A 26,618-nucleotide genomic window follows, 5' to 3' on the forward strand; every position below is an offset into this window, starting at 1 on the left:
AGGGAGGGTCAGTTTTAATAGTAATTCCCCCAGGGGCCCTTTGCTGACTGCTTTCTGCTTCAAGGTGGTGCCGCTTTTACAGGCGAGGGAGTCAGCGAAGGAGTCAAATTTCTGCAGAATACAGAGGTGGGAGAAAGACTACCCAAGCGCCAGCGTTTGTTTGTAATTTCTTATTTTGGAGCGCCACCAAGTGACCATTTAGCCTAGATTTCACATAGCGGTCACAGACCTGGATGGCCCAGGCTAACCCAATCTCACCAAATCTCAGAAGCTAAGGAGGGTCGCCCCTGGTTATTACTTGGATGGGAGACCACCTAGGAAGCCTGGGGTCACTATGCAGCTTGGTGTGGTGGTTAAGAGCAGTGGTTTGGAGCGGTGGACTCTGATCTATAGAACCGGGTTTGATTCCCTGCTCCTCCACGAGTGGCAGAGGCTAATCTGGTGAACTGGATTTGTTTCCCCGCTCCTCCACATGAAGCCAGCTGGGTGACCTTGGGCCAGTCACAGCTCTCTTAGAGCTCTCTCAGCCCCACCTACCTCACAGGGTGTCTGTTGTGGGGAGGGGAAGGGGAGGTGATTGTAAGCCGGTTTGACTCTTCCTTAAGTGGTAGAGAAAGTCAGCATATAAAAACCAACTCTTCTTCTATGCAGAGGCTTGCAATGGCAAACCACCTCTGAACATCTCGTGCCTTGGAAACCCTACGGGGTTGCCATAAATTGATTGTGACTTGACGGCACTTTCCACTATCACTCATGGTGCAAATATTTCACCCAGTGAAGGGGAGTGCTGATTTGGGATACAGGCTTCCCATTTGCCCTAAGACCCCTTCCACATGAAATGAGGAAGACGAGGATAAGGAAGAAGAGTTGGTTTTTATACTCCCATTTTCTCTACCTTTTTAAGGAGACTCAAACCAGCTTCCCTTCTTCTCCCCACAACAGACACCTTGTGAGGTAGGTGGGGCTGAGAGAGTTCTGAAAGAACTGTGACTAGCTCAAGGTCACCCAGCAGGCTTCATGTGAAGGAGTGGGGAATCGAACCCGGTTCTCCAGATTAGAGTTCTCCATTCTTAACCACCACACCACGCTGGAGGGAAACAGGGCTCTGTTAAGCCTACTAGAATGAGCCACATGTGGGCAGTGTTCGTGAACTCTGCCATGTCTTTATTTTGTTCAATATTTAAAAGAAATAACATAAATGTATGTACTTTAAAAAGAATTTGTCATATTATTAGTCATACATATACTATTATTTGTTGGGACGAATGCAAACCAATTAGCCATACTTTGGGGAGAAACCACCGCTTTGGAAATCTCTTTTGACCTCACTGTGCTGACTGACATTTTCAAAGCCTTAACAAGCCTTCCCAATTACCCACCACATTACTCAACGTGTATCAGCCCCCAGCCTTTTTACATATCAATCCCAAGAAATATAAATGAAAAAAGAAACGGTTACTTAGGAGGAAGAAAGAGACAGAGCAGAAGCCAGAAAATGTACAACTCCCCAAGAAAAGAGACGCTATCCTTGTGTGAAGGGCACAGAAGAGGTTTAAGCTCAGCTGTGCTCTGTAGAAGCTTCCCTGGAGGAAGGTGTCTCTTTGCTCTGGTGCTGAGAACGTACAGCACCCGATCCTGCTCTCTGGCTGCATGGGGTTGATCCACTTATCAGAAGTTTCTAAAGGAAAAGGGCTCGAGTAAGAAAATACTGAAGTACCAACTGAATATAATTATCATCTCCTCTGAGATGGACACCCTTTTAAAGACAGATTCAGATACGTGTTTCTCTTGGTTTTGGAATACAAAGGCTGAAGTTAGTGCCAGAAGCAACTAAAGAGATTACAAGCAGGAACAGGATCTAAAGGGTCTAGATGTTAGTTTCTAGGGAATTTGTGAAATCAAAGGGAGCAGGTAAAACTTAAGAAGATCTGGACCTCGAAGGCTAGCCAGGGCCTGTTCTGAGGGTATAAAGAACAAATTTGGCTTTCAAGTGTAGAAGTCGAAGGAGGAAAAAAAATAAGAAAAGCTGTTCTCAAGTTGGCTAGAGATTGCAAAGAGACTGGAAAGTAGAGATGACCAGCATGCTGAAAATATTACATGTGTGTTGAATCTGGGAGGAAGGCCCGGGCCCGTTCTTCAGGGTTGTCAACTTGCAAAAAGGAATCTACGGATCTATTGCTAAGCCGGATGGGGGCCAGCCGCTGGAAGTTGTTTGGAGAGTACGGAATCTGCGATTGAGCCCTTGGAGATGGCACCACCGTCTCTTCGGAGGACAGCCAAGGCGGAAACCTCATGGTGGCGCTTTGTTCAACATCGGCTGAAAATACTGGATTATCAATTCCTATAAAAAGTTCACGAGCGACAAATTCAGTGCTTGAGCAAACAGAAGCATTCCTTGGCAGCCAGCAATGTTGTTGGTGTGCAACAGCTGCCGACCAGAAATGAGCGAGGCAGAATAGGCCGGGCCACTGGCACATCTGGCTCATCTGGATGTAGAGAAGGTTCAGGTGACCGAGTCGAAATTGTAATATGAAGCAACCATAGAGCAGGTCAGATGGCATCTCCATCTGGCCTCGTTTACTCCACTGTATCCAAGCCCTTTTTAACAGAAGATGAAACCTAGACCTTCTTCATGAAAAGACGTTTTCCCACTAAGCTGTGGACCCTCATAATGGGTTACAAATGACAAATCAAGGAAATGACAAATCAAGACAATTAATAGCTACACTAACTGTGGTTTATCTCTAGGGTTGCCAGCTCCAAGCTGGGAAATACCTGGAGATTTTATGGGTAGAGCCTAAGGAGGGCAGGGTTTGTGAGGGAAGGGACTTCAGTGAGGTATACTGCCACAGAGTCCACCTTCCAAAGTAGCCATTTTCTCCAGGTGAATGGATCTCTATCACCTGGAGATCAGTTGCAATACCGGGAGATCTCCAGCTACTACCTGGAGGTTGACAGCCCTATTTATCTCAAAAAAAATGAGAGCTCCTTTCAAACACTGTGGGACAGAAAAGTATACCTCCTGCACTGGTAAGAATACTTCTCATGCCGACTTTTGTTTGAAGAGTTAAGAACAAATGTCCTATTTATATCAATACAGACCCTTTCAATGAAGCTACTACTGAGATTTTTGATTGGCATCTTTTAGTATTGTCTACCTAAAATCAGACCATTTCTATTTTTTTTCTCTTTTGTCGCACAAAGCACTTTCTCCCTTCTAGCGACAGAGCCAAAAATGAATGCAGAAAAACAAATTTTGTTTGAGATTGCACAATGCAATGCTACAACCTCTCCATTTCATCATGAAATCCAAATTTTGGCCCCTGGAAGAACTGGAAAACTAAATTTTTGCAGCTGCCGGAGCTACTAAGGTTAATGCCTGTACTTCTGTTTCATAGGGTTTAAGCCATCGGACTGAATATGCATTTGATTTCAAATGTGGAAAATGCATGAGATTTAAAATTGGTGCATTTTTTTTTGTTTCAGTGGCCATTAGGAAGTCATAAATCTTCACCTAGTTATTTTTGAACTATGAACTGACACAGTGCTTTCATAAATATTGAAGAACTAAAATCACGTATTCATTTCCTTACCACCTGTATCTGTGAAGTTCTGCCTGGTGACATTAGCAAGGAAATCTATTGCCCGCCCTGTCTGGGGATGGTCATAATCATTCTCCTCAGCTTCAGAAACCTCAGTGTCTGAAAGAAAGAAAAGTTGAGATTCATCACTAAACTGTGTGATTACAGTGATGTATCTTCCAAAGAAGTGTACAGTAAATCTTTGACAAGTGATCCAAATCAACTTTAAAATTGCTAGCATGGTTATAACAGACTAAGCACCCGCTGGTGAAGTAAGAGAATAATTTGCATCTTGTAATGTCCCTTTGAGAGAAGCCCTCCTGGGAAAACTGGCTGCTTGGTTGCTCCAAGTAAATCCACCGAACACAGCTCCTTGCGGTATTGTTTGTGCTTGCTGTCTACCAAGGAGGAGGGCTTATGTGTAGGTTTAATATTGTTTTCTTAGTATTAGATATTTACAAGTGGGAGGCCTGCGAGACTTGCCATCCCATCTCTCCCTCACTCCCTTCATGGCTCCAGGCACCACCACCAACCTAAAGCTCCCAACTGCCTCAGCGGAGGACGCCAGGAGTTGTTCTGGACTCAGAGCTGCTCGTGAGCACCGTTGCTGTTGCCGCCGAACCCAGAGTGGCTCCCGGCATCCGTCGCCGGCCTGGAGCTGCTTCCATTGTCTTCCGACATGGTGGCTGGGTCAGAAAGGATACTTGGGGCAGCAGCCCCCGCCAGTTCAAAAGGTAAGAGCATTGTCTGTGCATTTAAACCCTCAATATATATTTTAAAAACGTTTCAGAATTTTCTGAAAACCTGGAGAGTACCCCGTTTGCAGAAAAATCTGTATAGCTTCAGTGTGGTCCCAATCTACAGATTTACGTATCTGCAGAAGGGAGGGTCACACATCGCTATTAGATATATAGATAGTTTACTCAGTTGGCATGTGGACTACCAAGGACAGAAAAGGGACGGGTGGATGGGGAGGGGGAAGCCTTTGGTAATGGTAAATACCCCCAGCACTTGCAGGAAAATAATGGGCGGGGGGAGGTCAAAGCAAGCCCCTCATTCTTTACAGACGCCTAGACAATGGAGGGGGTTGGATTAGGTTGAGCACAAACAGCTGTTTTGCACACTGTTTTGTATCACTGGCAGCTCCATTCTGCTTGGCCCTTCTATCCATCTCTTCCTTGCTGTTGGAAAGGTAAAGAGGGACGGAAGGGTGGAGGGGAGAGCTGTGATTAGCTATTAAAAGGCTAGCCTAGAGAGCAAAGGGAGACATTAGCACCAAGTCAGCACATTGTACCCTGCAAAAGTCCTTGTGCTGGAAGCCGCTATATGTATGAATGAGTACATATGAATATATATATGAGGTATAGGAAGAATTTTCTAACAGTTAGAGTGGTTCCTCAGTGGAACAGGCTTCCTCAGGAGGTGGTAAGCTCTCTTTCCCTGGAGGCTTTTAAGAAGAGATTAGATGGCCATCTGTCAGCAATGCTGATTCTATGATCTTAAGCAGATGATGAGAGGGAGGGCATCTTGGCATCTTCTGGGCATGGAGTAGGGGTCACTGGATGTGTGTGTGTGGGAAGTAGTTGTTAATTTCCTGCATTGTGCAGGGGGTTGGACTAGATGACACTGGTGGTCCCTTCCAACTCTATGATTCTATGATAAGATTTATTTTATTTGTGTTATTTATAGTCCACCTTTTTTACTGAAACTCACATAACAGTGTGGCTGTCTTGCCAGGCAAACATTGTGATAGTCTCCTTAGACCAGTCCACTTATTGTAGAAGAAAGAAGTGGATTTTGGGATTTGTCTCCCAGAGCTCCCTTATGCTGAATCTCACCCTTGGTCTATTGAAGTCAATATTCTCTACCCAGACAGGCAACAGCTCTACAAGGTCTCAGGCAGAGGTCTTTCACATCGTCCACTAACTGATTGTTTTTAACTGGAGATGTCAGGGATTGAACCAGGGATCTTTGGCACACTAAGCTGATGCTCTAACACTGAGCCATGGCTCCGCCCCAGTTGCCATTGTAGTTGCACTGTAGTCGCATTGATAAAATTCCTTACACTGTGGGCGGATGTGCTGTAGCCAGGAATTATACAACTTGTCCATATAAGAAACCAACAGCAGATAAGCACAAACCATGCTCACCTGGGCACTAGTTTAACTATTAAACTAAATATTAAATGTAATAATGGAATGGTTCAGAAAGGTTCTTTTATAAAGAAAATGGAACTGTGGACTATGCAACCAAGTATAGTATGTATTATATGTTTTCTGGATGGATTATATTGCTCTCACTGCATTGTTTTATGTAATATTTTCTGCATTGTTTGACATATCATGTCTAATACTTCATGCTTTGTTTCAGATTTCTGTAGTCCTGGTCCTACAGCATTGCTTATTATATGTTTCATCCTATTGAATGCATTGACTTACACTGTGTAATCTGCCTTGAATCTCAGTGAGAAAGGCGGACTATAAAGAAAGTAAACAAAATAAAATCTTGTCTAATGCAACATGCATGTTACAGTAAACACCAGCATTCACGTGAGAATGGGGATATCCCCAAAGAACTACTGGGAAACTCAGAGACTAACTGGTAAACATCGGGGCTGCTTAGGAGAGCTCTCTTAAAGGCATTATTAACCAGGTCTACTTACCCCTACATCGGGTTTTATTCAATAGGTCTTACTCCCAGGAAAGTGTTCTTAAAACTGTGCTCGCAGTCACCTGTGATTTGCCAGCATTCATGTGTGTACCCAGAAAAGGGGGGAAATAGACCTCTAAGGTGTAGACTCTCATAAAAATGTGAGACTGTCAAAACTCATAAGATTGTGAACATTCACTGTAATATATACATTCAATCTAGAGTGACTGACAGTCTAGGCAGAAGAACTTGGGGAAATATCTTTACACAGGGGATATCTCCTTGATAATGCAGATATTTCCCCAAGTTCTTCTGCTTAGACTGAACATCTCTTAGCGTCTGTTCAGATTACAGAATCGTACACAATGCAAGCAAATGGTTAATCAAATTATTTCCTTCATTTCTTATCTCATGTTACGTGTCAGGTAGCAAGATCCTAAGCATGCTTACACTGAAGAAAGTCCTGTTGAGGCCAGTGAGCTTACCCCCTAGTAATTGTGTACATGATTGCAGCATTGATTATGGGCAATAGTATCAAGGCATCTGTAAATGTAAGCCATTTTACCTTTCTCCTTCATGGCTTCTGTATACAGATTTCCATTTGGTATGACATTACTGTTTTTCTGAAATAAATAAAACGCCACATAAACATCTGTTTTGGTGCGCAGAACACAGAAGCAGCGTAAGGGATATCTTTCAGCAGGCTCGCATATTCTGGAATGACATTGAATGTCAGCTTCCACATACCACAGGGCAGAAAAAGTGTTGTGAAATGTACATTGCATTTCCTTGCTGAAATATCCATCCCAGGAAAAGGTATCCGCTTACACTTATTCTGTGACAGAAAATATCCTTCCATAGGCCTGCCCACACCCCCAGGCAATATGAGCCACTGCTGTTGGGACCACAAGAGGTTGTCCCCTCTATTCTGTCACTGAGGAACTGAGATAGGGTGTGGAGAGAGATATTCCACAGTGGTGACTCTTAGCCATAAACGCTGCCTTCAGGGCAAAAGGTGGCAACCCTTCAAAAATGATTCTAGGCCTGTTTTGTCCCACAGAGATGAATGGGGCCTATTCCCAAATAAGTGAGCACAGACTGCAGCCACAGCCACACAGTATCTGCCTAGAGCCAGCGTGGTGTAGTCTATAGAGCAGGGGTGTTTAACTCAATTGTTATGAGGGCGAGATATGACATAAATGTCACTTGGTTGGGCCGTGCCATGCCGTGCCAGCCCAGATCGAGAGCGGGGGGGGGGGGGCTGCTTCGGCTGGCTTGCGGGCCGGATAAGAGCTCTCAAGGGGCCAGATCTAGCCCACGGGCCAATACCCCTGGTATAGAGTGTTGGACTAGGATCTTTGGAGACCTGGGATCAAATTGCCACTTGTACCATGGAAGCTCACTGGGTGACCTTAGGCTACTCATGAATTCTCAATCTGGTCCACCTCACAGGGTTGTTGTGATAAAATGGAGGTGGGGAGAATTATGTTCCAAGTGCCTTTAAATTCCAACTGGGGAGGAAAGTGGAATATACATTTTTTAAAGATTTAAAATCCTGCACAGCGCTTAGGGCATCCCTTCTCCACTTTATCCTCACGACAGCCCTGTGAGTTGCATGCGAAAGGGGCCCCAATGCAGTCTGCAGCCCAGTCAAGATTAATGCAGCCCCTGGTCTCAGGGTTAGACCAGGAGCTCAGGGTTTTAGCCTCCTTTTCAGGAACTCCATGAAAGAGGAATTAAATCTTAAGGTAAAGAACTAGCACAGCCCTTTTCCAGCACATTTTCCCAGCCTCAGTACCCTTCTCTCTTTTCCTCTGAAAAAGAGAGGCATAATACATTTTATTTCTAAAATAAATGGGAAAGGAAGCAATAATATTGCACTAGGTGTGTGGAGGGGAATCACCCAGTGATTTTCTCCCTGCTCTGAGGCAACTTGTTTGAGCTTCCAAATGCTACCCCAACGAATATCAAACCAGAGCCACAGGAAACCTAAGGACCCTTCTATAGGGCCCGTTCCCTATAGACGCACGCTCCCTTTGCCAATGTTAATGAAGCAATTGCTAAAGCTTTGCTCTTACTCTTTTCTGGGTTCGGTCTCTCTTGTGAATCTTGTTCTTCTTGGTGTGGTTGACGCCTACTTTGGTGCTCTTGAATGATTCCAGGCGTTTCCTCATTGTCCTCTGGAAAATCTCCTTGTTCTGCTTGTCTTCTTCATTGGGAGGTATTGCATGGCGACTGTACAGATGTTTATGCTACAGCCGAGAAGATGGGGGGGGGGAATCCCTGATAAAGACATCCAGCCACAAATGCTTGCTTCTTACAACCTCATTTTTTAATTGCTGGTTAATCCTTCCCACTCAGGGCTCCAAACAACAATTTTAAAAACTGAATACTAATGACACTGCCTGAAAGAGTTAGGGTTATTTAGAAAGGCCAGGAGCATCCGTAGTTAATTTCCCTTCACAACATAAGAAGCAGGGGGACCTGCAAATCTGACTCCAAAAAGGGAGGGAAAATCCCAGTCTATAAAATGTGTATATTCTGAAATGAATCCAAGTAAACCCAAAGGAGTATGACTGGGGACATATTTCAACCTCCATTTCAGAACGGCTTGTTTAAAGAGCAGCTAACACAGGAAATGTGAGTGACATGCTTCCTCTCCCTCCACTTTGAGGGTCTCCAGGTCCAGGATCTGGGTTCTGACCTTGTATTTGGGACAGACACACAACGTCTTACATTGGGAATACACACCTGCCTACTTCAGATGAGACTTGGACACTTTAGATCATCTATGGTGGAGGTGGTGGAAAATACTGTCAAGTAACAGCTGACTTATGGTGACCCCATAGAGTTTTCAAAGCAACAGAGAAACAGAGTTGGTTTGCCATTGCCTGCCTCTGCATAGCAACCCTGGACTTTCTCAGTGGTCTCTCCTCCAAGTACTAACCAGGGCTGACCCTGCTTAGCTTCTGAGATCCGGCTACCCTGAAATCTGGCTAGCCTGGGTCATCCAGGTCAGGGTAGATCATCCATAGTGGTGTTCAAAACACAGGGCTGGATACAACATGAACATAAGGAAAATACTGTTCTGGGAAATACTTGGGGAAAATACAGAGGAGTCATTGGTATATGTCCTGACCTGGATGGCCCAGATTAACCTGATCCTGTCAGATCTTGGAAGCTAAGCAGGGTCAGCCCTGGTTAATACTTTGATGGGAGATCACAGAAGAAGTCCAGAGTTGCTATGCTGAGGCAGGCAATGGCAAAACCACCTCTGTTAGTCTTTTACCTTGAAAAGTCCATGAGGAGTTGCCATAAATCAGCTGCAACTTGACAGCACTTTACACACAGGTATGTTCCATCACAGTTGTGGCACTTCCACATGCATAAGAAATTACTCAAAGCTTCTGCCAAAGAACAGTTCTCAAGTGTGGCCTTCCACAAGCAGAGAATAGCTTCCACTTGCGGAAGGAAACTGTTGGCTCCAAACCAATGTCAACAGTGCCATTACTGTGAGCAACATCAACTCATGTTAGATGAGAATCAATTTCTGAATCCTGATTGGTTTGAATGGTTTCCCCCCCTGAACATCCAAAAACACTATTGTTAGATTCCCTGGAGACCCAGCCCTATGAGGAAAGGCTGAGGGAGTTGGAAATGTTCAGCCTGGAGAAGAGGAGGTTGAGGGGGGACATGATTGCTCTCTTTAAGTATTTGAAGGGCTGTCACTTAGAGGAAGGCAGGGAGCTGTTCCTGTTGGCAGAAGAGATTAGGACTCGCAATAATGGGTTTAAATTGAGGGCAGAAAGGTACCAACTGGATAATAGGGAAATGTTTTTTACAGTAACAGTAACTGAGGTGGTGAGCTCCCCCTCACTGGCAGTCTTCAAGCCAGCAGTTCCCAAACTTTTTGAGTCATGGAGCACTTTTCAGGAGAGAAATTCATCACGGAGCACTAATTTTCACCTAGCACCTATATACTAAACCGAATGACAGTAGCATTTTTCTTTCCAATCTCTTCACGGAGCACTAGGAGATGTTTTGCGGAGCACCAAGTGCTCCATGGAGCACAGTTTGGGAACCGCTGCTTTAAGCAGAGGCTGGACAAACACTTGTCAGGGATGATCTAGGCTGATCCTGCATTGAGCAGTGGGTTGGACTAGATGGCCTGTGTGGCCCCTTCTGACTCTATGATTCTGTGATCAGACTCGCTCTTACCTCCTGCCTGGGTTTATACAGATACTGCTGCAGAGTGTGGTGAGTGAACATATCCTCTGTGTCGCGGATGCTTTTCCTCCTCTGCTCTAGCGCCTGCATATCAAGACAGACAGAACTGGCACTCTCTCTCCTAAAGCAAAAGAAACAAAGAGATGAAACTTTTTTTGGTGGTGGTGGTGGTAGCTAATTGTTCTGCTCTTTTCATCCAACAGAACTGGCAATCCTGGGAACCTTAAAACACAGAGGGTGGTATCCTGACTTTTTGTGCCCCCCACGATTCTTTGTGAGCACCCAGCTTATCAAACGGTATTCATCAAATATGGGGAAACCTTCTGATCCACTCACAGTAACTGGGAGACAGAGGGCTCTCCATTCATTTGATTGATAATGCTGAAATCCACATTGGCTGTGTTGTCGATGCTTGGAGAGCGGATGAACGCCAGCGAACCTCTTCGTTCTCCCTGGACAAGGAAAAACAATATATTGAAGCTGCAGGCTTTTAACCAGATGACTCTACATAAAAGGGAGCAGGAGTTTTAAACCGATTCTTCAGGGCAAAGGGAAAAAAGTAATTCCAGTCTTCATTTTTCCTTGTGGTAGAAAGTGCCATCAAGTCGCAGCTGACTTATGGGGACCCCCGTGGAGTTTTCAAGGCAAGAGACAAACAGAGGTGGTTTGCCATAGCTTGTCTCTGCATAGTGACCCTGGACTTCCTTGGTGGTTTCACTTCCAAGTGCTAACCAGGGCTGACCCTACTTATTTTCCGAGATCTGACCAGATGGGGCTAGCCTAGGCCATCCAGGTCAGGGCAGAGACAAACACAGGTGGTTTGCCATTGCCTGCCTCAGCCTAGCAATCCTGGTATTCCATGGTGATCTTCCATCCTAGCACTAACCAGGGGTGACCTTGCTTAGCTCCCAAGATCTGATGACACTGGGCTATCCTGGGTTATCCATATCTCTATAAATAGCAGGGATTTCACCCCCTCACACACACACACACAGAATTGTTTATGTAAGTTACTTCCTGGTTCCTATCACGGCAACGATTGTAAGGAGCTTTTAAGAAGCCAGTGATTATAGAGCCAAGTGCACTTTACTGTATGGAAATACTGTCCTTTTGCTGAGTTGAGGAGCACAAACCCCACATCTGCATGGAACTTCTGCAACTTTCTGTGGAAGAGATTCAAGAGCCCCTCCCCCTCTACTAGGGATGCCAAGTTGCTTGAATTGGCTGGCTCAGGAGCAAGGAACACGTTTGTGCGGCCGCACATGTGACTATGCTAGCATTTTGGAGGGTCTGAGTGGTAAAGTGGCCCGTTGCAATGCGGCGCTTCCAGGTGTAAACCAAAAGTGACATAATTGCAGCACACGCGGCCATGCAGATGTGATCCCTGCCCCAGCTCCACCCCAAAAACCTTCCGCTGGATGAAAGGGGGGACCTGGCAAACCCTACTCTCAGCCCACCAGAAGGCAAAAAGTGCTTTCTTAACCGGGCTTCCTTGCAAATGCCTTCTTCACAAACTAGGTACAGTCCCCGGAGATGATTTACATATCAGGACTGATTCTGAAGTGAATGCTTTAGTAGCAAAGGGGGGTATTCTGGATTCAAAGGCTGGAGAAAACAACACAGGACGCGTGACCTAAAAGAATCTCACAGTGTTATAAACAGCAATCTTTGATCCCAATAAATTGGAGAATTAAACTCTTACAGGAGTTTGCTGTTCACAGCTGCTGACGACATGTCTGACCCTTCCTGATTTCCACTTGTACCAGACAGCAAAGAGTATATTACTGCCTTTCGTAACCTTGGTATTACCTGGCATGCAAGCTAATGGGCACAATCCATATGAACACATATGAAGCTGCCTTATACCAGTGGTCGGCAAACTCACCAGTCAACAGAGCCAAACATCAACAGCACAACGATTGAGATTTCCCTTGAGAGCCACCTAGGCTCCGCCCCCTTTTCCCTCAATCGGAGGCTATAAAGATCCCTTCCCCCGCACCTCTTCCTCTCCTTGCCAGGAGAGTTGTCTCAGAGGGCAGGGGCCTCGTCGTTGCCCTCCCCTGGCCCTTTCACCCGCCCTCAGCCCGTCTTGTGTGGGGTGGGTTTTTCCTTCAGGAGTCTCCTCTCCGCGCCTGTTCCCCCCACCGTCCCGCCAACCGTTTCCCGGTGGGAGCTGGGACTGGAGCCGCGCCGACCCCTCTGCCTCCCCGGTGCCTCCCTCCGCCATCGCGCTCCCCCCTCCACCTGCCAGCTGATGGGCGGGCTGTTCGGCCTCTCCCCGGGGACCCGGCTGGCGGGCCAGCCTGGGGGCTGTGGGCCGTCACGGCCACTGCAGCGCCCCGTCGGCCGGGCGTGGTCTGCCTGGACCGGTTCTCCCGCTCGCCAGCTGACGTCCGAGCCGGTCAGCAGTTGAGGGGACCTCGAGCCCGCCCCCCCGGGCGCTGGGAGGCGGCTCTAGCCGGCTGCCGCTTGCCGCCTCTCCAGGCTTCTCTCCAGGAGAGTGGGGGTCCGAGGGCTCTTCCCCCCTCCCCTGTGGGTTGGCACTGGGACCAGGGTTGGGCTTGATGGCCCGGGGGTGGGCTGTGACCACACACGAGCGGGGGAGCGGAGCCCCGGGCGGGAGAGGCAGTGCCTGCGCAGAGGCGTCTCAGAGGAGGAGGAGGGAGGGGCGGCCGCCTGCCGGCCGTCGCAGCAACAGGAGAAGCGCCGGCAGGAACCGCGGCCGCCCGGGCCCCGGGGGAGACTAAGCAGAGCCGCACCCAAGGGGCCAAAGAGCCGCATGCGGCTTCTGAGCCGCGGTTTGCCGACCACTGCCTTATACTAAATCAAACCATCAGTCCATCAAGGTCTGTATTGTCTACTCAGACTGGCAGCAGCTCTCCAGGGTCTCAGGCAGAGGTCTTTCACATCACCTACTGTCTGTGTCTTTTAATGGAGGGACCAGGGATCGAACACGTGACCTTCTATATGCAAAGCAGACGCTCTTCCACTGAGCCACAGCCCCAGTTAAACATATTTAAGTCTGTTGCAAGCTCCCGCCTTTGAATAGCCATATCTTGAAGAGCTAATCTCCCTCGTGACTACCGACGCCAAGCCTCCTGCCTTTCTGACTTCAAACTACCTGCCTGCGGAGGAATGTGTGAAGATAAACCTTTCTAGCTGAAGCTGCTGACCCTTGCCTGTAACGTGCTAACTGCATGATCGTGAAGGTCCTTTGCTTTCCTGCTAGCCCATCCCTCGATGAGAAGCAACCCACTGCTCGTCTTTATCAAAAATGAGCAGCTAAAATGAGAGCCAGTGTGGTGGAGTGGTTAAGTGTGGCAGACTCTATTCTGGTGAACTGGGTTGGCTTCCTCCCTCCTCCACATGAAGCCTGCTGTGTCACCTTGGGCCAGTCAGAGTTCTCTCCGAACCCTCTCAGCCCCACCTGCCTCACAAGGTGTCTGTTGTGGGGAGAGGAAGGGAGGGTGATTGTCAGCCGATTTGAGACTCCTTAAAGGCAGAGAAAATCAGGATATAAAAACCAACTCTTCTTCTTCCTCCTCTTCCTCTTCTTCTAGATTGAGTCCAGTAACACCTTAGAGATCAACAAGATTTTCGGGATATAAACTTTCAAAGCTCCCTTCATGAGGTATCTGAGGAAGGGAAATTTTACTCTTGAAAGCTGATACTCCGAAAAATTGGCCTCTAAGGTGCTCCTGGACTCAAGTCTAGCTGTTCTGCTGCAGACCAACAGGGCCCTCTGGAAGCATCACATCAAAAACTAGGGCTCCCATCCTTCATGGGTGCCTGATTCGAATCACCTCTGGCAAACGTGGATCTTTTGTTGGTTAGCTGGTGTGAGAACATGAGGCAGATTCTTCCCTCTGAGAGCCCTCAGGAGTGCTTCAGCTGTGTCCAGCCAACACAGCTGAACTTCCTGTTTCTCCTTTATTTGGAAGAAGGATGATCTGACTCCATTTTGAAAAGTGCCTTGAATAAATACATGGAAACTCAAATGATCCTGAGGGACCCTGCCTGGCCTGTCATCCTGGTTAGACATTGATACACAACTTCATTTTGATGCCTTTTGCAAGTATTTAGATATCTTCTGCAGTCCACTTTTTAAAATGCCATGCAGATTTCTAATTTTTCTTTTAGAGAAAATATCTTGTTGAATCTAAGATATTTAACCTTCTACCCACCCATGCTATTGCCATAGCCATGCTATGCGATTATATCCCCATTTATACTCGGGTTTTTTTGCCTCCTTATAAAATCGTGTGACAGAATCAGTTGGTGGCAGAAATACTGAATCCTTGTTTGGCCAGGGAGAACCAGGTCCGAGTTCAAGACTTTAAGCTGGAAAACAATCTGTATGTTCCCAGAGACTTGACTTTTCGACAAGGTCCCATTAACAACCAGTGAGCTAGTGTGGTGTAGTGGTTAAGGAGTCGAACTAGGATCCAGGAAACCCAGGTTCAAATCCCCACTTGTACCATGGAAGTTTGCTGGGTGACTTTGGGCCAGTTACACACTCTCAGCCTTGACCCTGGCTAGTATTTGGATGGGAGACCTCCAAGGAATACCAGGGGTGTGACAGGGATGTAAGCCATGGCAAACCACCTCCAAACATCTCTTGCCTTGAAAATCCTACAGGGTTACTATAAGTCAGCTGTGACTCGATGGCAAAACCAAAACAAAAAACAGGCAGATGCTGAACTCTCTCATTGAAATCAATGGGATAAAAAGGGCTTTAAAAGGGTAGAAAGGCAGGATATAAACATTGTAAATACCGTATTTTTCGCTGTATAAGACACACCTGACCATAAGACGCACCTAGTTTTTAGAGGAGGAAAAAGAAGAAAAAATATATTTTTCCTCTTTTTCCTTCTCTGTCCCCACCGCCCCCCTTCCCGGGACTCCCGGGAAGGAGGGCGGTGGGTGTTTAAACTGCTCTGTGCTGCCTAGGCAGGCAGCCGCAGAGCAAATTAAAGACCCACCGCCCCCCTTCCTGGGACACCCGGGAAGGAGGGCGGTGGGTGTTTAAACTCCTCTGCGCTGCCTAGGCAGGCAGTCGCAGAGCAAATTAAAGACCCACCGCCCCCCTTCCCTGGACTCCCGGGAAGGAGGGCGATGGGTGTTTAAACTCCTCTGTGCTGCCTGGGCAGGCAGCCACAGAGCAAATTAAAGACCCACCGCCCCCCTTCCCAGGACTTCCAGGAAGGGGGGCGGTGGGTCTTTAATTTGCTCTGCGCTGCGCTGGGCGGCTGGGAGGGGCCTCCCGCCCCCAGCTGGCTGGCGGCGTCCCAGACGGCTCCCGGGGTGGCCCGGCTCCGCGCCCTGCTGCATTCGCTCTATAAGACGCACTGACATTTCCCCTCACTTTTGAGGAGGAAAAAAGTGTGTGTTATATAGCAAAAAATATGGTAATTAAAATAACTGTAGGTAGACCATGCCCTGTTACTAACTTAACTAACATATTACTAGTTTAGCACCCCACAAATCTAAACAAAACAGTATTAGGTTTCATTCTGAATTATTTTTAGCATTACCTCAGCCACATAGCTAATGGCATCTTTCAAGTTGAGCTCGCGGAAAACTTTGAGAATCTGATCTCTTGTTTTCTGAGCGGACTGTCTCATCAGTATTCTGCTGAGGTATTTCCTGTCGATGTTGGTCCATCTGATGATTTGAAAAAACAAAATGTATAGCAGTTAGGAAACGTAGAAACATAGAGTTGGAAGGGACCTTCAAGGTCATCTAGCCCAACCCCTGCACAATGCAACCCCCACATACCCCCTGGTGACCCCTGCTCCATGCCCAGAGGCTTAAAGATAAATGGACATGTGGAGCATTATTTAGGTAACCAAGGCTGGCACACCACTCCAATGAACATAATTTTAACATCTGTTGATCAATTTTATTATAATGATCCCATATCAGCCGACAAAAATGTAGTCAACAGAGTCAACAACACATAAAAGAAAATATATACATACAGTAAAAATGCATACCCTCATTAATCTAACTTCCATGATATCTGTAAAGTTTGTAGTTTGTATAGTTTGTAGTATCTGTATAGTTTATAGAAGTATTCCGTTCTCTTATCTCTGATAAGTTGATGAAATACGTTCTTCAGGTTGAAATATTCTATCGGTAATGGGGCATTTCTGGAATTCTGATACTGGCGATAGATGTCACGGATGTGAGTTTTTAAGGCCCTGCAATCCCTATCAAACCAGGTATCAGTGGGAATTTTTAAAAATTCTGTCTGCCCCTTGTATTGCTGTTTTGCTGAATCAACTACATGCATAGTTATTAAAAAGATTTAACCAAACACTGTCTTATTAAACAGGCCAAAGAACAGAGGGACAAATAAAATTTGTCAGATCTACCTGGAAAATTAGATGAGGTGAACTTTTTTTTAATTAATACAAAAAAATAAATGATGGACAAGCTCATAATCAAGAATGCTGTCTTACTACAGGTTACAATTCTTAACAGTTGTGTTGGGATTCTCTCAACCAGACTTTGTGGTAGCTAGTCACACATTATCGGGCTGGGAACTAATTTTCCAAGCACACAGGGCCCTGATCCAGATCAGGACCATGGCATGGGAGGTGCTATTTGTCCCATGGGGGGCCGAACGTGCACTGTTGGCAGGTGGAGGCAGCTGAGAGTATATTCAGAATGCCTTTCAGAATTACACTCCCCCCCTAAGGGATTCCTCTTGTCCTGTGGTACAACTCACAATGGATAATTGAGAAGAAACGGGAAATTTTCCATAATGGAATATATTAAATTCATCCCTGGATTATGCCAACAGAGAATCTTGTGTCCAATTTTACAATAGGAAGAGAAGTAAATGAATAGATCAGACAGAAAATCTCATTCAGAGGGGGAAATGGCACAATAACTATTACAGGGCAGAAGTCTCTACTCTGTGATCCAGCGTTTGGAGCAAGGTTCTGTCTGACCATTTCTTACCTCAGGGCCCAGTCACATGACAAGGTCCTCATCTACCCCATGTGGCTGGTTGACAGATGTGGTCTGGCAGTTCGGAATTTAATTATCAGGGAGCACAGGTGCCTGATTTGGACTGGCACTGCAACGTGCAGGGATTGAGTGCTTGGGTCTTTCTCCCCACACTGTTTCCCCAATCTGAAACAACCATGGACAGCTGCCCTTTTTCCCCATTGGGGAATCTTGTGTGTAGTCAACAGCACTTCCCTGGGTCAGGAAAATATCATAGGGGGAAAACCTCCCTCTCCCCATGTGTCATGGCCCCAATATGAATCAGACCTGCACAACCTAGAAATAAAGATCTGAGCATCGAACTCCAGGTGCACATCTGATCAACAGGACCCATGGTTATGGTTACCAACTCCGAGTTGGTAAATCTCTGAAGATTCAATGTGTGTGTGTGGGGTAGAGTTTGGGTAGGATAGGGACCTCAGCAGGATATAAAGCCACACAGTCCACCTTCCAAAGGAACCATTTTCTCCAGGGACCTGATCTCAGACATCTGGGGATCGGTTGTAATTCCACAAAACCACCAGACCCTTGGCAACCCTACAGCAATGGTGCAGCCATGTGGGAAACACAAGGACTTTATACAAGGTAAATTGGCCTTCGGAGAATTCCAGCTCCCTGGATAGACTCATCCATTGCTCATCTTTGTATTGCGGTATGAGTGAGCTTTCAGGATCCTTCAGAATGCACACAATGCTCTCCCTTGCATTGGCCCTGAAGAGGGAGTGGGGCTGACAATGGGAATCGATGGATATACCCTTCTTGTGCAGGACAGATGCATAGAGACACCCTCTGAGCCTTCTGACTAATGGCAAAGCCCAGCCAGAGAAATGGCAACATTGGGGACCCAGCTTGGCTCAGCTCTCCGCTGAACTGCGAAGGCAGGTTCCTCCTCCTGTTAGGCTTAGCCTGTGGTCAACTGTGATACTTGAAAGCTACAAAAGACATTTTCAGAGGGAATATTCTACCATGAGAGCCCTTCAGATTCTTTTACAACTTACTGGAAGATAATGGTGGTTTAGCTTTTAATTAAGAGAGTCAGTGTGGTGTAGTGGTTAAGAGCGGTGATTTGGAGAGGTGGACTATGATCTGGAGAACCAGTTTTGATTCCCCACTCCTCCACAAGAGCACCAGAGGCTAATCTGGTGAACTGGATTTGTTTCCCCACTCCTACACATGAAGCCGGCTGGGTGACCTTGGGCCAGTCACAGCTCTCTTAGACCTCTCTCAGCCCCACATACCTCACAAGGGTGTCCTGTTGTGGGGAGGGGAAGGGAAAGTGATTGTAAGCCGGTTTGATTCTTCCTTAAGTGGTAGAGAAAGTTGGCATATAAAAACCAACTCTTCTTCTTCTACTACTAATTACCCTCACGTTTGACTTTCCAAGATGAGTGAAAATGCAGTGTTCAGTGCTAATCAGAAGGGAATTAGATATGCAAAATTCTGGATTGTTTCTAGCGGGCACAGTTAATGCAAAGACTTCAAAAGAGTGGCACGAATGTCACCCAGGACTTGATATCAAGGTTGTCTCTGACTGGTGGCCAATTTGGAGCCTTCTGATGACCATGGTCAGCCTTATTGTTCTACTAGTCACCCTTTTCCATTCACTTCTGATTCTTCTGCTCCATTAAGATAACTCCCAACCCCACTTACTTGTCTCTCAGGTAATGATGTCCTATTTGGCCAGATATATCTTCAATAGCTGAAAGAATGTGGTCAAAGGCCTACGAAAACAAAGAACATAACATCAGCTTCGGCTGGGTAATTGGAGGAACTGCCCTAGAACGGTGTAAATGCAGACAGGAGCTGAGTCGTGGCAGTGTACACACCTCAGCAATCAGCATGATGAGTCCCTTTTGGTTTCAACGGGGGAACTGAATCCTGGAACCTGGGACTTTGCTCCCTCCAAGTGCAGAGAGCCAGGAGTGTGTCAAGACGGTGCCCCACAGGACTGCAACACAACCAGAGCTTCCCCTGTGATATCTGCCCCATCAAGCTTTGGTGGTATACCACTCTGAGTGGGGATATGGTGGGGAGAGCAGGCAGAGGCCATCAAATGCCTCTGAGACTTTCAGTGGCTGGGAGGGGACGTGGCTCAGTGGTAGAGGATCTGCTTGGCATGCAGAAGGTCCCAGGTTCAATCCCTGACCTCGGAAATTAAATGGACCAGGCAGTAGGTGATGTGAAAGACCTTCACCTGAGACCCTGGAGAGCTGCTGCCAGTCTAAGTACACAATACTGATCTGGATGGACCAGTGGTCTAATTCAGGATAAGGCAGCTTCATGTGTTCATGTATCATCTTACATGTTTGCTTCAAAACCCAGAATGCTTTACTATCACAGCAGAGCAGTCTAACCAAATCCCCTCTTCATTAACAGCAAAGGCTGCTCGGCTATTCCTGCTTGGCTTGACCTTTCCCTGCATCAAATACCTTTCTCAGGGCCAGTCTAAACGTTATGTATTTTGACAAGTCAGGTCCAGTTTCCCTGGACCAGACTCATTTTCCCTACAATCACACAGCAGCTGCAAGGACAGGGTTTTTTTTTTTTAAGTTTGGGACAACAGCTGGGGGGAGGAGGTTCCTCAGACCTGACTCACCCAAATTCATATTGTGTAGTGTTGCCCCCTAGAAACAAATAGGCACAATTCACCAACACGTTATTGTGTTAATCTTGCTCATTACCAAGGGACCTGAACAGGAGAACTTCTTGGCAGATTGTCTGTGAGAATACATTTGTACCATCTTTTCACTATTTTCATGAAAATGAGGAGAATGCAGCAGGCTAATGAGTATTTTTTTCTTGGGGGGATGATATTGTAGCTGTCAATACGTTAGCACAACTTCACATCTGGTGAGAAGCTTCTGACATTTCCATTTCAATCTAGAGTTCATTGGCAAAGGATCTGCTCTTGCTTGCAGAAAGTCCTAGATTCGACTCCCAAGGATCTCTAGTTTAAAGAGCTACAGATGGCACAGAAAAACCCTCTGCTTGGGACCTGGAAGAGTCATCCCCCAGTACAATGGAGACTATATTTATTTATTTACTTACTTCAACGAGGACCCAAAGCAGCTTACAACATTCTCCTCTCCTTCACTGAATCCTTACAACAACCCTATGAGGTAGGTGAGGCTGAGAGTATGTCACTGCCCCAAGGTCACCCAGCAAGCTCCCGTGGCAGAGTGGGGATTCGAACTTGGGTCTCCCAGATTCTAGTCCGATACTCTAACCACTACACCACGCTGGCCCAATGGTCTGATCCTGCATAAAGCAGCTCCAGATAAATATTGGGACCTCCATCAGCGTTGTCTTGGGATAGAAACCATAACTCTGTGCTTTGTGTGCATAAGAGCCAAAATTTAACACCTGGTTCCTCTCAGTGCTCCCAGCTGCCGGTCAAGGTAGACTGAACTGAGCAAGTTGGACCAGCGATCTGGTCTAGGACAAGGCGGCTTTGCCCATTCAAACAAGACTCCAGCAGGATGAAACAGTGAAGGTTGTGGAGTTACTACAGTGCATTATAGATCTCACACCTGTTGCAATTAGAGAGAAAGTCTTAGAGGAGACAGCCAGTGTGGTGTAGTGGTTAAAAGCGGCTGGCTCTAATCTGGAGAACCTGGTTCAATTCACCACTCCTCCACATGCAGCCTGCTGGGTGACCTTGGGCCAGTCACAATTCTCTCCAAACTCTCTCAGCCCCACCTACCTCACAAGATATCTTTTGTGGGGAGAGGAAAGGAAGGAGATTGTAACCCGCTTTCAGACTCCTTAAAGGCAGAGAGAATTGGGGTATAAAAAACAACTCTTCTTCTTCTTCTTGATTTACAAGAACTCGGGCACCACCAAGGATTAAAAGAGAGCCACATCTCAGTGAAGGTAACACACACTTTGCATATAGAAGGTAAGAAGTTTAACCCCTGTAATCTACAGTTCTGGTATCTGAATCGCTAGAGAGCACATATGAACACATATAAAGCTGCCTCACACTGAATGGGACCTTCTGTCCATCAAGAACAGTACTGTCTACTCAGACTGGCAGTGGATTTCTAGAGTCTCAGACAGAGGTTTTTCATATCACCTGCTGCCTGGTCCTTTAACTGGAGATGCCAGGGATTGAATCTGGGACCTTCTGCATACAAAGCAGAGGCTCTTCAACTAAGCCACAGCCCCTCCCTCTCAAGACTCAATATGTCAGGTTCAGAGTGTACACCTAGCTAGTTTCCTCTGGAGATGAAGCATTGCTGGCACTGACTCCTGAATGTGCTTCTGATTTCTGCCATCAGAATGAAAGTGTTTATGTTGGGCAGATTCAAAACTCTCTTCCTCTGACCCTCAGAAAAGGAAGGTTCAGTCGGTGCAGAAACACATTACGAGGCCGTGCCCTTACCATTGGTGGCTTTGGGTTGACTTAAGTAAAACTGAAACGGAAACAATCATGAACAATCAGTGGAGAGATGGCCGAACTCTCGGCTTTGTGCGCGGGACCCGATATCAGATCGAAGATTTACACGGGCGGGTCCCAATACAATTGTAAATCTCTGGCCGGAGCTCGTGTGCAAAACGGGGGGGGGGGGGAAGGAGTGTACGGAGAACTCCATTTTGTTTGCGGGGGAACCATCTTGTTTGAGGACGGAAGCCCTATCTGACAAAGTGGCTTTGTCCCTTTGTCCCGGCTCCCATCCCTTTTCAGCCCCCCCATTAGGATTGGGCTGTAAGCCACGAGCCCTGTTGGAAGACGTCGCTGCTGTCCCAGGGCAGGAAGAAGGGTGAGGTGACACATTCAAAGTAAAACAGTGTCAAAAAGAAACAAGCCATATTTGTCGATCTTGCTAACTATCCGGTAAGGATGCTTAAGACTCGGATCAACTTCCCCATGCTCGGTAGCCCCTAATGCCTCCCCACGAACACCATGCTGCAAGGCCCAGAAGCACAGGGGATCCACAGCCCCTTTAGGCCTGACTCGGGAGGGGTTGGGAGTGTTTCTAGAAGGCAGCATTAGTACAGCATTACTAGAAAGGAGTAGGTGGTAGATGCTCAACCTCGCTGGAGGAAAAAGTATACAAGACTCCAGACACAGACTGCTTGTAGGGTTCCCAGCCTCCAGGTAGTGCCTGGAGGTCTCCTGGAGTTACAGCTTATCTGCAGAGTATAGAGATCAGTTCCCCTGAAGAAAGTGGCAGCTTTGGAGGGCAGGCTCTACGGCATCAGACCTCGTTGAGCTCTCTCCCCTCCCCAAACCCTGCCCTCCCCAGGATCCACCCCTGTATCTCCAGGAATATCCCAACCCAGAGTTGGCAACCCTAACCACTTGCCATGTTACCTTTCCCCGCACGAACCCCCCCTTCCTTTCCCCTGCCTAACCCAGCTCACCCTGCCATGGAGTTTCTCATTCAGTTTGGGCTCTCTGTGCTCGCTCCTCTTCACCTTCAGCCACTGCACCAAAGGCTTGATTGTCAAACCCTGTGGGGGAAACAAATTTATTATTCTGAGTTTAACTGAAAGAGAATAAGAAAGGAGGCTGCCCGCTTATTGTGATCACTGATGTATAGCAAGGCCAAATGTGGCTGTCCACATCCATGCCCATCGGGGTGTGTGTGTGCATGTCGTGTGCATGCCTTCCAAACGCCGACGACAAAAAATACATCAATTTTACACCTCCTCTTCTTGCGAAATGGGCCACGGAGGTGGGGCTGTATTCAATAAATACAGCAGGAGAGACTGGTTAGAAGATGGCGCTGGTGGAAAGTGTTGGCAAGTCACAGCCGTAGGATGTTCAAGGCAAGAGAAAAACAGGAGTATTTTGCCATTGCATGTCTCTGTGTAGCAGCCCTGGACTTCCTCGGTGGTCTGCCATCCAAGTACTAACCAGGCCCGACCCTGGTTAGCTTCCAAGATCTGACCAAACTGGGCTAGCCTGGACCATCCAGGTCAGGGCAGATGGGAGGGCAGATGGCTCAATCCAGTGTGCAGAAATCTCAGGGACTCTTGCAACTTGTTCAATCCAACCGAGCTAGCTGCACTTGTTCCTACTGCACAACCATCTCCTGTTCAACTTCCCAACCCCCCACGAACTCCACAATTGTGCTGGCACTGTGTGGTAGTTTCCCCCCTCAACCTGTGCCAATTGCTACTGCCAGGCCACGTCCCACACTACCCGTGAAATGCACGAAAACTGGAAAACAGGTGGGTTCTTCTCCAAGCCAGGGCTGCTTAAGCTGACAGTATCAGCCTGGGGAGTAATTACATCACACACCTTCTTGCGCAGTTTCTGCCCTTCAGCCATAACTTGCAGAGAACTGCAGCTGAAACCGCAAGGTACCAAACTGCTTGGGTCAAAGAAAAAAAAACACGACCCTTTATAACCACAGAACTTGACACAAAGCATCCCGCCCAAATGTCTTCTGAATCACCCACAGGTGAATTTTACACAACACTCCATTATCAAGTCCGGTATCTGCTAGACCTCATGTCCAGAAACGAAGACCAGATGTTCTGGCACCAGAACCGTTTAATTCATTAGTTATTTAGAAAACTCGTGTGCTGCCTCTCTAGACCTGCGTGAGGCAGCTTAACAAGGTGCAAAGATACAAAATGTTATTTTCAAATTTCATAACTGTTCAGCAGAAGCTATGGTGTTAAAGGTCCAGCCGACGTTTTTGAATTCTCAGTAACTCCAGGACTTAGAATCATAGAGTTGGAAGGGGCCATTCGGGCCATCTAGTCCAACCCCCTGCCCAATGCAGGATCAGCCTAGAGCATCCCTGACAAGTGCTTGTCCAGCCTCTGCTTAAAGACTGCCAATGAGGGGGGAGCTCACCACTTCCCAGGGTAGCTGATTCCACTGTTGAACAACTCTTACTGTTAAATTTTTTTTCTTAATATCCAGCCCTTAATATCCGTACCTTTCCGCCCACAATTTAAACCCATTATTGTGAGTCCTATCCTCTGATGCCAACAGGAACAGCTCCCTGCCCTCCTCTAAGTGACAGCCCTTCAAATATTACAAGAGAGCAATCATGTCCCCCCTCAACCTCCTCTTCTTCAGACTAAACATTCCCAACTCCCTTAGCCTATCCTCATAGGGCTTGGTCTCTAGGCCCCTGATCATCCTTGTCACTCTCCTCTGCACCCGCTCAATTCTGTCCACATCTTTTTTGAATTGAGGCCTCCAGAACTGCACACAATACTCCGGGTGCGGCCTTCTGACTGTCACTGCATTTATAAAGATTCCTATAGGAAAATCAGGACTTTTCTCTCAGACTATCCAGGGAAACCAATGTCCAGCTATTAAGCAGGAAAGAGGTGATATAAACCTATCCTCCCCTTCCCATTTATTAGCGGTGTAAAGATTTTTGAATGGAAAATAATATTTGCTTTTGCAAGTGCAAGAGAGGACTTGCTTTGGTTTTTATGGCTTTCTCATTAAATATTAACTTGTAATCCATTAATGAACTGAGGTTTGCTGTGGAGGATTTTCGTTTTACGTGCAGAGAAGACTGCATTTTGTCTTACAGTGGGTAGCCGTGTTAGTCTGTCTGCAGTAGTAGAAAAGAGCAAGAGTCCAGTAGCACCTTAAAGACTAACAAAAATATTTTCTGGCAGGGTATGAGCTTTCGTGAGCCACAGCTCACTTCAGATCTGAAAAAGTGAGCTGTGGCTCACAAAAGCTCATACCCTGCCAGAAAATATTTTTATTAGTCTTTAAGGTGCTACTGGACTTTTGCTCTTTTCTACTACAGCATAACAGAGTTATACAATCATAAAATTATAAAGAAAATTACACTTTTGGCTAATTGACATAGCCTGAGTTTAGGATCCGATTCCGATTGGGGACCTGGTCAGACTTTACTTCCTGAACCTACTACAGTTCAAAAAGAGTCTCAGTCTCCTGTGCAGCAAATGCCCTGAGCTCCCACTCCCAGTGCACAAAGTAATGTCTGACCATTCAGAGGATTAGCAGTGGGTTTAAGTAGATCCCAGGTAGAGATGACCATAGGACTCAGCTACCCATTTAGTACAGTTTTACCTTGCTTTTCTTCCAAGGAGCCTGGAGCCACATAGAGATCTCTCTCATCCTCATTATACCCTCACAGCAACCCTGTGAGGTAGGCTGGGAGAGAGTGGCTGGCCCACAGCTAACAAACGTCATGGTGGAGTGGACGTTTGAACCTGAGTCTCACCAATCCCAGGCCAACACTTTAAACATGATGCCATGCCAGCAGGAAGAAATGGTGCTTTCTCCCTGAGAAGAGAAAGGCAGGCAGGGCATGGGTGTGCCCGAGCCCGAAACTGCCTTGTGGGTTCAAGGAAGTATGGCCTTTGCTTTCCTAAGCATGAGAAAGGAAAAAGGCAGAGTGACTAAATTACCTGAAATATAACTGTAAAAAACACAACAATGATGGTTGTGCTGACAAACAGGTTTTTATCTTTCACTTTTTTTTCATCCAAAAGCACCACTAAAGCAAAAGCCACGGCTCCACGGAGGCCGCCATATGACATCACCACTTGGTCGATGATTCCCAGTGGGACCATGCGGAAATAGTTCAGGATCCAGGTTTGTAGAACGACACCTGTGAAAAACAAATGTCGCAGTGTAACAAGAGCCCGTGTAACCGCATTCCTTTAGGAATTAAGTTATGTACGACCCAGAAGAACATCATAAAGCAAAATCACTGTTGAAACGGAGTGACTTCTTTCCTAGAAACAGCAACTCTGCTTATCACACTGACTGAATGGAAAGGTGAGCTGCCATGAGCCCGTCCTGGTCATGCTTTGAAGCAGGCACATCTTTGGCCACTTTAGACTTATCTGCTAAGTCCAGGTGGGGCTGAATAAACAATGTAGTGTGCCTCCTAATCAGCGGCACACACAAAACTCCAGGGCTGGATTAGGACATAGCGGCAGCATTGTTACTAGGTGGGCAGCCTGACCTCCTGCCCTGGTCATGGCAACCACACCAGAGACTCACTATACTGCCTAAGCCAGCACTGAAAAAGAAAAGAGTGAAATTGCTTTTTATTCTTAACCTTGCTGGAGTTAACTGTGCTCTGGCATTAAAAGATGGATGCCACAAAAGTAAAACAGGTGCTCTGAAATAAATATTAGCACATTTGTCTCGATAGTAAACCATAATGCGGGCGCCAGAAA

At 46.7% G+C, this 26,618-nt stretch overlaps 1 protein-coding gene across 1 annotated transcript in view; it reads right to left on the minus strand.

The window, feature by feature from the left end:
- Window positions 1–2,093: 2,093 nt before the first annotated feature.
- The window catches only part of SLC9A3 (solute carrier family 9 member A3), a 78,231-nt gene continuing 53,706 nt past the window's right edge, over window positions 2,094–26,618 (minus strand). The window contains exons 8-17 of the mRNA XM_056857859.1: window positions 25,839–26,041; window positions 22,842–22,931; window positions 19,125–19,195; window positions 15,992–16,121; window positions 10,794–10,909; window positions 10,449–10,578; window positions 8,309–8,482; window positions 6,796–6,853; window positions 3,594–3,701; window positions 2,094–2,341 (exon numbers count right to left, since the gene is read on the minus strand). Of these exons, the coding sequence (XP_056713837.1) occupies window positions 2,094–2,341; window positions 3,594–3,701; window positions 6,796–6,853; window positions 8,309–8,482; window positions 10,449–10,578; window positions 10,794–10,909; window positions 15,992–16,121; window positions 19,125–19,195; window positions 22,842–22,931; window positions 25,839–26,041 (1,328 nt within the window). The remainder of the gene's footprint in view (window positions 2,342–3,593; window positions 3,702–6,795; window positions 6,854–8,308; window positions 8,483–10,448; window positions 10,579–10,793; window positions 10,910–15,991; window positions 16,122–19,124; window positions 19,196–22,841; window positions 22,932–25,838; window positions 26,042–26,618) is intronic.

This window comes from Euleptes europaea, chromosome 11, assembly GCF_029931775.1.
Source record: "Euleptes europaea isolate rEulEur1 chromosome 11, rEulEur1.hap1, whole genome shotgun sequence".
NCBI lineage: Eukaryota > Metazoa > Chordata > Lepidosauria > Squamata > Sphaerodactylidae > Euleptes > Euleptes europaea.